Source organism: Coenobita brevimanus, chromosome 95 (assembly GCF_032717465.1).
Source record: "Coenobita brevimanus isolate Jiangsu-jjx chromosome 95, ASM3271746v2, whole genome shotgun sequence".
NCBI lineage: Eukaryota > Metazoa > Arthropoda > Malacostraca > Decapoda > Coenobitidae > Coenobita > Coenobita brevimanus.
Window position 1 is genome coordinate 8,415,002 of NC_137048.1, and position 14,917 is coordinate 8,429,918.

General features: G+C 43.9%; 1 protein-coding gene across 2 annotated transcripts in view; it reads left to right on the forward strand.

Moving 5' to 3' along the window:
* Nucleotides 1–14,917, forward strand: part of Polr3E (RNA polymerase III subunit E) — a 187,686-nt gene that overhangs the window by 9,632 nt on the left and 163,137 nt on the right. For both annotated transcript variants that reach the window (XM_080282857.1, XM_080282858.1), the window contains exon 2: nt 8,964–9,065. In XM_080282857.1, the coding sequence (XP_080138983.1) occupies nt 8,964–9,065 (102 nt within the window). The remainder of the gene's footprint in view (nt 1–8,963; nt 9,066–14,917) is intronic.

Below are 14,917 nucleotides of genomic sequence, written 5' to 3' on the forward strand. Positions count from 1 at the left end.
TACTGATTTCCAAGTAAATGGTATAGGTAAAGTTGTTGCTGTTGATGATGGGAACCCAAAGAAAACACATAAAACTCTAAACTGGTACTGTGTGTGCCCGTAAGTAAAATAATACTGAGGGGCCTGGTTTTTCAGTTATCTCCATTTGCTATTGTATGTGTAGCTATTAAAATTAGTTAAGAGTAAATCAAACTGGGTTCATTGGGTTTTCTCATTTCAGTGTGGATGCAAGAGCAGATGGAACTTGAAAATCTCACCACACCCATTTTCTGATTACCAGTTGAATCTTTTATCATTTTGTTGTGTTTTTGCATGGGGGGGGGTAAGACCCTCCTGGGGTTAGGGGAGTTTCAAGAATACCCCCCCAGTATCCCTGCTTGTAGTATGAGGCGACTAAAAGGGTTGGTGGTGGGTTAGTGTCCCACCATGTTAAAAGAACAAACTAAACAAGTGAACAAAGCACCTCGGACCAGGATGGACCATACGTTGATGACCGAGGAACGGACAAAGGACATTCTAAGGATGGGAATGTGGAATGTGAGAGGAGTGAATGATGAAGTGAGAAAGAGAGAGAGATTGTTTAGGTGCTTGAGGATGCAAGAGTGGATGTATGTGGATTGACAAACAAAATGGAAAGGTGAAAGGGTGAGAGAATGGGAGTATGGTTTAGGAATACGTGCAGGAGTTAATGAGAATGAGAGAGCAAAAGAGGGAGTATGTCTGATGATAAGCAAGGAGTGGAAGGAGAATATAAGAGAGTATGGAAGAGTGAGTGCAAAGATTGTACGGGTGAGGATGAAAGTATGTATACAAGCTTGGACAACTGTATTTGCCGACAGAGGAATGAGTGGCAAGAGTGAAAGATGAGTTTTGGGCGAGTGTAGAAGCACATATGGACAAGTTTGAGAGGAGCAAGAGAGTTTTTTTAATTGGAGACATGAATGGTTAAGTTGGGAATGTATGAGTGGATGGCGTGGTTGGTTACTGTGGTGTGGCAGCTGAAGTAGGTGGGAATGGTAGTGCTTTGGTGGGCATCTGTGCTAGTAAGGGGTTGGCAGTAGCTAGCACCTTCTTCTGGCACAAGATGATCCACATGTGTACATGGAGAGACATGTGGAGGATGGATGGTGTACTTGTTGAATGAAAGGCAGTGATAGACTACGTATGTATGGATGAGCGAATGAGAAGACAAGTGTTGGATGCAAGAGTGTGGAGAGGGTGGGGGAATGGAATGTTGGACCATCACTTAGTGATGGCTAAGGTAAGGCCGCAAAGAAAATGGGTGAAGAGACGAAGGGGAAGATAGGAGGAAACAGCTCCTGTGAAAAGAGTGGAGAAGTTGCAAGAGAGTGAGAAAATGACAGAGTATAAGAGCATAGTGGAAGAAAGATTGGGAAGGTATGAGTTAGAGTAGATGGTAGAGGTGGCAGAAGTATACACGATATTCATGCAAGAGATAAGCGCAGCGTTCGAGGTGGTTTGTGGAGTGAGGAGGAGATGCAGGGGTGTACAAGGGACAACTTGGTGGAATGATAAGGTGAAATGAGCTGTAGAACAAAGGACGAAGGCATATAGTGACTGGCTAGTGAGTATACAGTAGGTAGGGGAGAAGATGAGAGAGGGAAGAGAGAGGTATATGTGAGCAGGAGAAGGGAGGTGAAGAGATTGGTGAAGGAGAGTAAGAAGAAAGTGGATGAAGAGTTTGGGAGAAACCTCCATATGAAGTGGAAGAAGAGTAAGAAATTGTTTTGGAAGGAGATAAAAAAAAGTAGGAGTGTGAAAGGGGAAATAGTAGGGGAGTGAAAGATGGGAATAATAGGTTGTTGGTTGAGAAGAGAGAGAAAATGAGGAGATGGAAGGAGCACTTTGAGGATTTGTTGAATGTAGAGAGTGAGAGCAGTGTGAGTATAAGTGGTTGGGGAATAGCTGGGAGAAGAAGAGATGAGAGGAGGGAGGAAGAGATCAGTAGGATGGAAATAGTTGAAGCAATGAAGAAGATCAAGATGGGAAAGGCCCCAGGAACTGATGGAGTGTGTGGTGAAATGCTGAAGTATGGGGGTCAGATTGTTGTGGAGTGGATATGGAAGTTGTGTAGATTGGTTTGGGAAGAGGGAAGGGTTCCAGAGGACTGGAAATCAGGTACAATTGTTCCCTTTAGAAAGGAAAAAGGGAGAGAGAAGTATGTGGTAACCATAGGGGTATTTGTCCTCTTAGTGTGATTGGAAAAATATATGGTAGAATATATACTTACTGATAGGGTTAGGCATATAACAGAGGAGCTAGTTGGAGAAGAACAAGGGAGATTTAGGAAGGGAAAAAGATGTGTAGATCAGATATTTGTTCTAAAATGTTTATTGGAGAAGTGTCTAGAGAAGGGAAAGAAAGTGTATGCTACTTTCATGGACTTTGAGGAAGCATATGATAAAGTAAATAGGCAAGGTATGTGGAAGGTATTAAGATTATATGAAGTGAATTGCAAATTGTTGAGTCCTGTGATGAGTATGCACGAGGGAGCTAGGGCTACGGTGTGAGTGGATGGTGAGCTGAGTGAGTTCTTTGATCTAAATGTGGGACTGAAGCAGGGATGTGTGAAGTCTCCATGGCTGTTTAATATACAGTAATCCCTATACTATCCGGACTCCGCACTTACCAGACATTGTGGGCCTGGACCTTCGGAACCTAAAAATGGCCAAAAAAATAAAAAAAATTCCAAAATCCGAATTTTTTCCCATCAGTAATTTGAAATTGCCACACGGTGCCGAATAGCTGTTTACATGACGGTCCCTTCACCCCTTCCTTCCTCCCCCTTCCCCCCCTCCCCTGTCAGGGTTGCCATTTGGTATTTTTCATTACCAAATGTGGGCCAATTTGGTAATGAAAAATTCGTTTGGTAATGAATCAGAATAATGCATTACCAAACAGATTTTTCACATGTATGTGGAGAGGGTGGGGGAATGGTGTCTCTGACCATCGCTTAGTGATGGCCAAGGTAAAGCTGCAAAGAAAATGGTTAGGGAGATGAAGGGGAAGACAGGAGGAAACAGCTCCTCTGACAAGAGTGGAGAAATTGCAAGAGAGTGAGTATATATATATAATGGCAGAGTATAAGAGCATAGTCGAAGAAAGATTGGGAAGGTATGAGCTAGAGCAGATGGAAGGGGTGGAAGATGTGTGTAAGATATTCACGGAAGAGATAGGCGCTGCATGTGAGGTGGTTTGTGGAGTGAGGAGGAGATGCAAGGGTGTGCAAAGGACAGCATGGTGGAATGGTGAGGTGAAACGAGCTGTGGAACAAAAGAAGAAGGCATATAGTGAATGGTTAGCGAGCAGAGGTAGGGGAGAAGATGAGAGAGAGAAGAGAGAGGTATATGTAAGCGGGAGAAGGGAGGTGAAGAGACTGGTGAAGGAGAGTAAGAAGAAAGTGGATGAAGAGTTTGGGAGGAATCTGAGTGTGAGATGGAGGGAGAGTAAGAAATTGTTTTGGAAGCAGGTAAAGGAAGTAAGGCAGTGTGAAAGGGGAAATAGTAGGGGAGTGAAAGATATGAATAATTGATTGTGGGTGGAGAAGAGAGAGAAATTGAGGAGATGGAAGGAGCACTTTGAGGATTTGTTGAATGTAGAAAGTGAGAGCAGTGTGAGTATAAGTGGTTGGGGAATGGCTGGGAGAAGAAGAGATGAGAGGAGGGAGGAAGAGATCAGTAGGGCAGAAGTAGTGGAAGCAATGAAGAAGATTGTGTTGGAAAAGGCCCCAGGAGTTGACGGAGTGTGTGGTGAAATGCTGAGGTATGGGGGTGAGATTGTTGTGGAGTGGATATGGAAGTTGTGTAGATTGGCTTGGGAAGAGGGAAGGGTTCCAGAGGACTGGAAATCAGGTATAATTGTTCCCTTATACAAAGGAAAAGGGGAGAGAGAAGTATGTGGTAACCATAAGAGTATTTGCCTTCTTAGTGTGACTGGTAAAATATATGGTAGAATACTCATTGATGGGTTTAGGCATATAACAGAGGAGCTAGTTGGAGAAGAACAAGGGGGATTTAGGAAGGTGTGTAGATCAGATATTTGTTCTAAGATGTTTAGTGGAGAAGTATCTAAAGAAGGGAGAGAAAGTGTATTCTGCCTTCATGGACATGGAGAAAGCTTATGACATAATAGATAGGCAAGGTATGTGAAAGGTATTAAGAATATATGGAGTGGAGGGGAAATTGTTGAGTGCTGTGAAGAGTATTTTCGAAGGAACTAGGGCTTTGTTGCGAGTGGATGGTGAGCTGAGTTCTTTGATCTCAATATAGGACTGAAACAGGGTTGTGTGATGTCTCCATGGCTGTTTAATATATACATGGATGGGGTTGTAAAGGAGGTGCAAGGTAGGGCAGTGGATGTGGGGGTGGCTCTAATGAATGAGGGTGAGATGTGGAAGATTCCGGTGTTGCTGTTTGCTGATGATACAGTATTGTTGAGTGAAGATGAATGGGAGTTGCAAGGTTTGGTGAATGAATTTGGGACAGTGTGTAGGAGGAGGAAGCTGAAAGTTAATGTAAACAAAAGTATAGTTATGGTGTTTGAGAGGAATGAAGTCACAGAATGTACAGTGAGGTTGAATGGTGAGGATATGGAGAATGTGAGTGCATTCAAGTACTTTGGTAGTGTGATGAGTAAGGATGGAACTTTGGGGGATGAAGTGCATGAAAGGGTACAGCAGGGAAGGAAGGTTGTTGGTTCACTGAAAGCAGTGATGAGAAATAGGGAGGTGAGTATGGAAGTTAAGAAGTCACTGCATGATAGTATTGTGATCCCTACCCTGACGTATGGAAACAAGGCATGGACCTTGCAAGAGGGGAACAAGTCAAGAGTGAGAGCAGTGGAAATGAGTTACTTGAGAGGAGCTTGTGGAGTGACATGGAGGGACAGGTTGATGAAAGAAGAAGTGAAGGAACGTTGTGGGGTGGATGTGGATGTGGTTGAGAAGATTAGGAGAAATACACTGAGGTGGTTTGGGCATGTGGAGAGAATGGAGAATGAATGACTGACTAAGAGGGTGTATGTAGGTGAGGTGGAGGGAGGGAGAGGGAGGGGTAGACCGAGGATGAGGTAGAGGGATGGAGTTGAGAGGTATATGAGGGAGAGGGGAGTGAGTTGGGGGGAGGGTAGTCGAGTGGTGGGTGACAGAGCGACTTGGAGGCGTTTTGTCTGTGGCCACCCTTTGCGGGATTAGGGCGTCGGGCTATAGATAGATAGATAGATGAGGATACACAGGATGGAGATGGTGGATTGTCTGCTCTCTCTGGTTATTCTGCTAGCCTACATAGCGTGAAAATAATCAGCATGCTGTTAATTATGAGGAGAATTATCTCCACTTGTATATATGATTAGTGAGGAATAAATGCTAGGTTTACAACTTGGTAATGAAAAGTTAAATTTGGTAATGTGGCCGAGTTGCAATCTGGCAACCCTGTTTCCCCCTCACCATCAGTCACTCTTAACTGCGATCACGAGTAGATGGTTATCGTATTGGATGGTGCACGTGCTCGTTTTTATGAATAAACAGTGACTAAACTGCAATAGCTCGCCAGTAGACCACACGGGAATTTACAGTGTTGTGCAGTGTTAAGAAATTAGAATTGAGAGTGGAAAGTATTAACTGTGGAGTGCAAACTGGCGGTTGAAACTGGCAGTTGATACTGGCTTGGTGCAGTTAACTATGTGCAGTGTTAAATAATTATAACTCACAGTGCAAAGAATTACTGTAAGTGCAGCACAACACAGGATTACTGTACATGGTTCAAGAGCATTTTCATCACTGCCAAAGCCTTAGAGAAGACAGCCACGGAAGTGCTGTAAGTACCCTGGCTGAGGTACAGTCACTTCTAATTCTTCATTCTTTGGTTCATTTTCATTTAGTTCATGCTTTATGTCCATTATTGGTGTGAATAGGGTCTTAAATAGGTTTAAGTAAATGCTATGCATGTCTGGTAGGGAGTTATTTAGGTGGCCTTCAAAGTTAGGCTGGGTTAAGGTTCATAAGTACAGGTCCAGGAAGCTGGGGACCAGTATCAGGATGGGACCACTTTCTGGACATGCCTTTGGCTCTTTTACATCGGATAGGCGAGGGATTACTGTGTTCATGAATGGGGTTGTAAAGGAGGTGCAAGGTAGGGCAGTGGATGTGGGGGTGGCTCTAATGAATGAGGGCGAGGTGTGCAAGATTCCGGTGTTGCTGTTTGCTCATGATACAGTATTGTTGAGTGAAGATGAATGGGAGTTGCAGTGTTTGTTGAATGAATTTGGGACAGTGTGTAGGAAGAGGACTCTGAAAGTTAATATAAACAAGAGTAAAGTTATGGTGTTTGAGAGGAATGAAGACACAGAATCCACAGTGAGGTTGGATGGTGAGGATATGGAGAAAGTGCGTGCATTCAAGTACTTGGGTAGTTTGATGAGTAAGGATGGAAGTTTGGGGGATGAAGTGCTTGAAAGGGTACAGCAGGGAAGGAAGGTTGTTTGTTCACTGAAACCGGTGATGAGAAGTAGGGAGGTGAGTATGGAAGTTAACCCCTTAACCGTGGGGCGTCACTTTCGTGACGCTTGGGAGCAAGGGATCATACCGCTTGGCGTCACTTTTGCGATTCTGTGTTATTTTGAATTTGCCCAGGCTTTCAAGTGGTAGCTTGTATCATCTATCAGTACTGCCAATGTCCAACACTAGTCAGCACTCCTAATCTCATCTGTACTCCCATCCATTGTTGACAATTTAGCCATTTCTCCCCGTTTTTGACTCCCCTCCCTACCTTCCCTCCATTACCCTCTCCTCTCACCTGCCCAGCTGTGCTACGCTAAGTAAATCTTCCCTGGAATTTTCCACTGATTTCATCCATCGAAATAAGCCCTATGCCCTATTCTTAAACCAAATAATATATACCAAAAAGAAATAAGGTAAGTGAGAGTGCCATACACCTGGAATTGGCAAATTATCACCTGACAACACCCCACGTGCACTTGTTCGGTAATTTTCGCTGTTTATTTCCCTTTGAAATATGCCGTATAAGCTATTCTTGTACTAAAAATATATATAAGGAGGGAAGGGAGAAGCCTAAGTGATATTTACATTCACCTGGAACTACCTAATTTATAATGTATTGTCTAGATTTCCTGCCAATCATTTCACAGCTATATATTAGCTGCTCTCAAGAGGCTGACGTTGGCAGTAATGCATTCTCCCTAGGTAGGCCACCCCGGCCCACCACTCTCAGTTTACTGTCGTCTTTCAAGGTGAAAGTATGTCGGATTCGCTCCTGCTAACTTCCGCCGCTTTTTAGCCCCATGCAAAGGGCCCTGTGACTTTACTCCCTACTAAATCTCGCGTGGAAAAGGTAAAGGGCTGACAATTGATAGAGAGTGACTACGATCTTTCTGTTGAGTAAAACAGTGCAAGTGGAATTGTAAATAATGTGTAAATAATGTGTAAACAGAAAGTGAAGGCAATGAATGTAAATATAAGTGAACAATGGAAAATAGTTTTTATAACTTACTTGAAGTAACAGTGCATAACAGTGTAAATAAAATAGAGAACGTAAATAGAAATGTAAATGAGTAGTATTATAAGAATACGAGTATATATACTAGGAGTAATGAAAGTGAAAGTTTCACTCTAGCATGTATGAATACTGTACTATGAGTTATGAGAGTGAAGGTGAAAGTGACATTCACTCTTAATGCTAGTATACAGAATGAGAAAGTGAATGCTACGTATTTTACTGAGAGAAATTGAATCCCTACAGTGACAATAAACTACTATTACTGAAGGAAACTTATGGATAAAGACTGTAGATATATATAAGTGTTATATAGTAATAGAAATATAAGCTGTGAGTGTTTTTTTGAATAATAAATGACAACACCAGCAGCGAACGATCGGAAGTGAGAAGGTCATACGCCCTCATAATTTTCATTGCTTTCACGGTGTTTTTTTTTTTGGAGTATGGATTCCATACTATTTGAGAATCATAGAATAGTGTTTCTAGTGATAATATCAGGCTGTGGTAATCATATTACGGGTTGTCAGGAAGTGTAAAGTGGAGACTTCGTTACCCAACTTCAGAGGTCTCCACAAGTCCTACGGTACTTGGCGAAGGCTCAACAAACACCCCAGGAGAAACCTGAAGGTATGTGCCATAAGCATATTTGATTTTAATATTCTAGGAGTAATTACTGTTTTTTGGCAAATATTTTTAGAGAGTCTGTCTGAGCGCAAATATGCCCCCGGTAGCCGCAAGAAAAAGCAAAACAAGCCCGCGGTTTAAGGGTTAAGAAGTCACTGCATGATAGTATTGTGATCCCTACCTTAACATATGGAAGTTAGGCGTGGACCTTGCTGGAGGGGAACAAGTCAAGAGTGAGAGCAGTGGAAATGAGTTACCTGAGAGGAGCATGTGGAGTGTTATGGAGGGACAGGTTGGTGAATGAAAAAGTGAAAGAACATTGTGGGGTGGATGTGTATGTGATTGAGAAAATTAGGAGAAATATACTGAGGTGGTTTGGACATGTGGAGTGAATGGAGAATAAAAGACTGACTAAGAAGGTGTATGTAGGTGAAGTGGAGGGAGGGAGAGGGAGGGGGAGACCAAGGATGAGGTGGAGGGATTGACTTGAGGAGTACATAAGGGAGGGGGGAGTGAGTTGGGGGAGGGCAGTCAAATGGTGAGTGACAGAGCGGCTTGGAGGCGTTTTGTCGGCAGCCATCCTTTGCGGGATTAGGACGTCGGGCTGTACAGTAGATAAGTAGATAGATTTTATTTTTTTTCTGTCCTCAGTTGTTGTTATAGGCTTTTATGTAGGTAGTCCCATATATTTTTCTCCAGTTTGTTACTGTTGTGTATAGTACATTTCATATTGGTACTGTACACTGCCGTCCCCACATTTTTATTAGGTACAGGCATTTATATCAGTACTGCATATTTTTTCCTCAGATGCCAGTGTACCTCTCCAAGACCCTGCTGGACAAATTGTATGTGCTACAGTATCCAGTCAGACCTCATGCACATACATATGATGACTGCACTGTTCTGAAGGTAACTATCTCTCCTTGTATTACAAAATCTTTTATCACTCTACTCAAGATAACATGCATATCTACCTGCTTAACACATAGTAGTGTCATATTGTTCCCAAGGTACCCATCTGCCTTCATACTATAGAACCCATCTGTGCATTTTAGGTACATCAAGGTAGTAGATGGATGACTGTCATTGACCCTAGGAGGTACTGCCATAGGAGTGAAATATGGCCACAACCTTGTAAACCAGCCGTACAAGCATCACCCTTTAGTAGGAAACATTAGCCACAAGTATGGTCACTGTGTGATCCTTTCGAGTGCTTGTGTATAGAGTCAAGTCGAAGCTGAGAATCTCTTGTTGTTACAAGTCTTCTTATGCAACTCATCTTTTTATTCCCCAACAACCTTTAGCAACTGTTGAGAAGTAATCGCTTGGTTCTGGCATTAGTTAGGCTTCCTGTACATAGAAGGCATCATCTGTATCATTGCCAACCCCAGTATGAGTATTCTGTATGAGGAAGCATGGTGTCATTTTTAGGCTACAGTAGATTAATTAACGTACCCAAAGCATTTTCATCATCATCATCATCATCATCATCATCCAATCCTATATCGCCCCACAGAGGAGCGTAGGAACCCGGGGCTAGGCAAATTGGTCCTGACATTTAAGATGAGAGTGACCAGCCTCACTCATCTCTGAGTGGCAATACGTGAGCAATCAACCCCAACCATCCCTTGGATATAAACCTTCACCGGCTCGATCCGATTGGAGCGCAGTAATTACCCACTAAACCACCAGGCGTCAAAATTTCGTTATATGGTTACCACCCAGCTTAGTAAATGGTTTCCTTGGTACAGGAAACCATTTGGCTTGTCACTCAGTGTAGAGTCACCCACAGGCAGAAGGAAGAGGAAAAAATGAAGGAAAGAAAGATGAAGAGGGAATGTAAAGTTACCTATAAGCAGAAGGACAAGGAAAATATGAAGGCAAGGAAGACAGAAGAGGATGGAAGGACAGAAGGATGGAGGAGAGGAAAGGGCAGACACCCGACAGCAGCACTACATCAAGTGAGTGGATGGTGAGCCCCCCCCCACCTACCACAATACCCAAACCATACATAAGGTAAATGGAGTATTGGAAATGAAACCATGAAGTAGGCTTGAATGCATAAAATGAGGAGTGTAAAAATTATTGCCCAAAGGTTATTATACAAATGTAGAGGCTACCTTACCAAAAAAGAAAGATGCCATCCAAGAAAAAGGGCCTGATTTTCTGTTTTGAGTTTACTGAAACAAAACTTGACCTAAGTACAGTGTAAGGAGTGTCATTTTCACTACAGGTTTATGAGAGAACTCTTGGAGTTTACAGCTATGTGGGATTCAGAGTGACATATAGGCCTATTATAATGCCCGTAATGCGAGATTTATGTGTTTAGGCATCTCCGGTATATATAATGTTTACTGCCCTGCAATTGACTTAGCTGTAATCTGTAAGGCCATCAAAACAATTATTATTACACAGTTTATACCAACTCTGTACAGAACTCTGTTTTCTTTGTTACAGACCTGAAGTTGTGATAACACTGTTGCAGTATAGTGATAATAAGCAATACTGTACATTGAATAAATACTGAAGAATATGTCACAGAAATGCCTTCTTAAAAGCATCTCATAGCTATCACACTCAGACCTCTTGTCTGTCGGCACTTCTGAACACCAATTATTTTTTTTTCCTTGTACTACTTTTTGCACGTAAACCTTTAATTCTCTATCGTTGCATTAGGTACATTAGCTCACCCATAAATTCAGATCTATCCATTCACCATCACAGTTGGAGTCACTTTCTCTCCCAGCATTTGATCTTATCCACATTTGTTTTCAAGGCTTGATGCTCACAGACATCCACAAAACTCTGCACCAGTCTTCTAAGGATTTGTTCACAGTTAGCAAGCATATACCTTGTCTCACCCCCACACTAAATAACAATCGGTAGAGAGGCAGCCTGCAGTCCTAATGGACCCAGGATCGAATCCCGGCTGGGGCAGGGAACAGTTTGAGGGTTTGAATCTCATAAAAGCAGACTTTAACCCCTTAACCACGGGTGTCATTTCAGAATGACATTGAAAAAAGCTGGACCAAACTGTGGGTGTCATTCTGGAATGTTCGTGAATATTTTGAATACTGCGTTTTTTCTGCACGCCAATTGTTTCAAGGGAGAGTAGCTATTAAGTTCTTTCACTCCAGCCGACCCCCACCTCCCTCCTCCCATCCCCCGGGGCCCCCCACCCCTGCCCAAACACACATCAGTCTCTGTCCAGCTTTGTGCATAATAATGCGGCAGTGAAGGGTGGGTAATTACAGTGCCTTTTACCTACCTCAGTGAACACAGAGTGGGTGTTTATTGTATGTGCAGTGTTCATATATGTTTATAGAAATATTATCAGAGTATGGTTGGCATTTGGTACTGATGTGTGGGACGAAAAATAGTGATTTTAGATAGCTCACTTCTAATGGCACTGCTTGTCCAGTGAAAGTCCATGAAGTCATGAAACCTACATCATTGCAAAGCTGAAGGTTAGTACTTTCTAATGGTATCTTATTTTTTGATCCAGTTTTATTCTGTGCAGAGTTATAAAGGTTTAAAGGTTTGTTTACATTTTGGCTGGAACCCCCGCTGTGGGGGCCAGTCGGGTCAAAACAATGCCCGTGGTTAAAGGGTTAATGATGTACCAGAAGACCTGCGACGTTGTAAAAATAGTCCCGCTAATACCAGTACACCAGTCCTGTATGAGACAGCCCTAGCATGTATTCAATATGGACAGTGGGTGTTAGTGCTGAAGTGGTGACATGTAGAAGTGTATGGTATGTAGGAGGACCACTGGGCCTTGGGAGCAGGCTGTGAAGCCTATGCCTAGAGTTGGACACTGAAAAAAAAGGGGGCGGGGGGGCTTCTGTACTATCATAAAAACTTGTGATGGCATTCAGCAGCTTTCCATCCACACCATACATACTGGTACAGTATGTAAAACCTTCCTCAGTCCCCCTCTGCTCAGCTTATCATACCAATATGGTTTTTCCAAATAATTAAAATTATAATACTCCTTTGTTCCATGAAGAAATGCTCTTCTAATGCAGGCATCCGTAGAACTGGAAATAAGCTTACATTTAAGATTACACTTACATTAACGTTACAGTGCTTACAAGTACAATTTAATCCTGTGGTATTGTTTGCACCTTTTTTATGTCTCGTACAAATGTCAGATTTCGTAATGTTAACACTAGTGTTAGTACTGTGCCACCTTTTTTCCATTACTTGGGATTGGTTGTTGGCATTGTTAGCCATTTCTGAGACAGACTAGTCGAGTTACAGTGATTGGGAAAAAATGGGCTCAGTTGTTTTCAGATTTGAGCGTGTGATGCAAAATAGATTAACTGGCTTGAGTCATGACACACAGTCTAGATTGTTTTCTCATAAAAATCCTGATTTCATTTATTTATTTTTTTTTTTATGATGGCAGAACTGGTAGGTGAGGGTGCCCGCCATCCACCCACTTAATGTAGCAGTACTCTGTTTTTAGGGTAGCACTACACTGAGTGGCAAGCCAAATTATTTCCTGTAAAGGAGGAAATTATTTACAATGTTGGGTGGTAACTTTATGACTATACAACACGTGTTCCTACATGACAACAAGTGGGTTGGCGGAGAGTTAGTGCCCCTCCCCGGAAAACAACCAACTAAAAATACAGTAATCCCCGTACTATCCGGACGCCCACTTTCCGGACATCCCCACTTACCAGATATTTTGGTCTCGGGATCCATTATTCCCAAAATGGGCCAAAAATTGCAAAAAAATTGAAAAAATCCGACGTTTTTCTGCCCATAATTTGAACTCAGTGCGCATAGGGCGGACCAGCTGTGTTTTGGTGCGTAGTTCCGCTGCCATCTGCTAGAGCGCCCCTGCATCCTCCCCACTTACCGCCCGTCTTTTGTTGTGAGTGCACGCTCGTGATCATGGCTGCCCACTTGCTCGCTTTTGTGGTGGTGCCTTACCTGCTGCAGGCTCCGCTGCTGCTCTCGTGCCACATGTTAGTGTGTGTGATGATAGCCCCACCGCCTGAGAAGAGGAAGAGAGTGGTTTTGACTCTGGAGAAGAGGCGGGAGATATTTGACAAGGTGGATGTGGAATGGTCTACCTCACGCATCCTTCGTGAATTCAGCCTGGCCCGATCTACTTTGTTTGATATCAAGAGATCCCGTGACAAACTCATGCAGTATATGGCTGACTTCTCGTCAAAAAGCAAACACAACGTGGAGAGGAAGATGATATTTACTCCCAAGTATGCTGAAGTCGACTGCTCCACGTTGATTTGGTATCGACAGCAACGTGCTGCTGGTGTGCTGGTGCATGGCACGGAGCTGAAGGCTGCTGCTGAGAAGTTTGCAAGGCTTCACGACACCCCAGACTTCAAGGCATCCGAGGGTTGGCTCTTTGCGTTCAAGTTACGATATGGCCTTACCAATCGTAAGGCCCATGGCGAAGCTTTGGATGCCAACGAGGATGGAGTAGAGGAGTTTCGGCACAAGGTGAGCGCTAGATGGACAGGGAGGGCCTCACTCTCGGTCAAGTCTACAACGCTGACGAAACTGGTTTATTCTATCGCTCTTGGCCAACGAACACTCTAGCCGAGGAGACGGAGAAGTGTGTACCTGGCCGCAAGCTCTCCAAGGAACAGATATCTGCTTTATGTTGTGCCAATGCTAACAGCATGCACTGGCTTAAGCCCGTTATTGTTGGCCGTGCAAAGCAGCCTCGGTGTCTTCGTGGGGTGATGGATGTCCTTCCTGTTGTGTGGTACCATTCTTTGAAGGCATGGTTCACTGCCCAGATCTTCAAAGACTGGTTCCACTGCCATTTCGTCAAGGAGGTCATCCATTACCAGAAGGAGAAACTGGGAATCCCATGTGACCAGGTAAAGGCCCTCCTTCTCGACAATGCACTTCCTCACCCGTGCGACAAGGACTTGGTGGCTGAGAATGGGCGCATTAGGTGCATGTTTCTGCCACCTAATACGACTGCTCTCATCCAACCAATGGACCAAGGAGTGATCATGGCAACGAAGAGGCTGTACTGACGGAAGTTCCTGGACGAGGTGATGGTTGTTCTCGAGGACGAGGACGAGCGCAGGGAGGGACGGGATACGTGAGGCCAGGGGACTTTGGAAAATCTTTGCTGCAACAACATCAAGTCTGCCATTTACAACTGGGCCAGTGCATGGAAGGAAGTCCCTGTCAAGACTCTAGAAAATGGTTGATCTCGTCTTCTTCTCGAAACGGATGTGGAGCATGATTTCCTAGGTTTTGACGTGGATGACTTCCATGCATGTCTATGTGCGCATGGGGACGATGCTGATGTGGACGAAGTGCGTGAGTGGTTGGATGACGACGAGGGCAATCTTGGGTATCAGACCATGTTTGATATCAAGATCGCATCTTCAGTTGCATGTGTCAGCACCCAGCTTGAAGATTCCGACGAGGACGGCGATGATGATGCGGACTCCTCTCAGCGTGACACTACTCCAGTCGTCTCCAAGCTGAGCGCACTCCTGGAACATGTAGAATTTGTTCTCAACTACCTGGAACACCTGGACTGCGACAGGGAGATGGGGCCCTTGGGACGTGTGGAGGAAGTGCGCACTTTCAGGCAGCGCATCATTAAATTGCCAAAATCGTCATTCCTTGCGTCAATCAACCATTGACAGCTTTTTCAGACTCGTGACCCGTACTGTGCCCAGCCCTGGCTCCACTCCATTGCCTCCCCAAGGCAGGCCCTCATCCTCCGTGCCACAGCCCAGCGCATCAGGCACGGT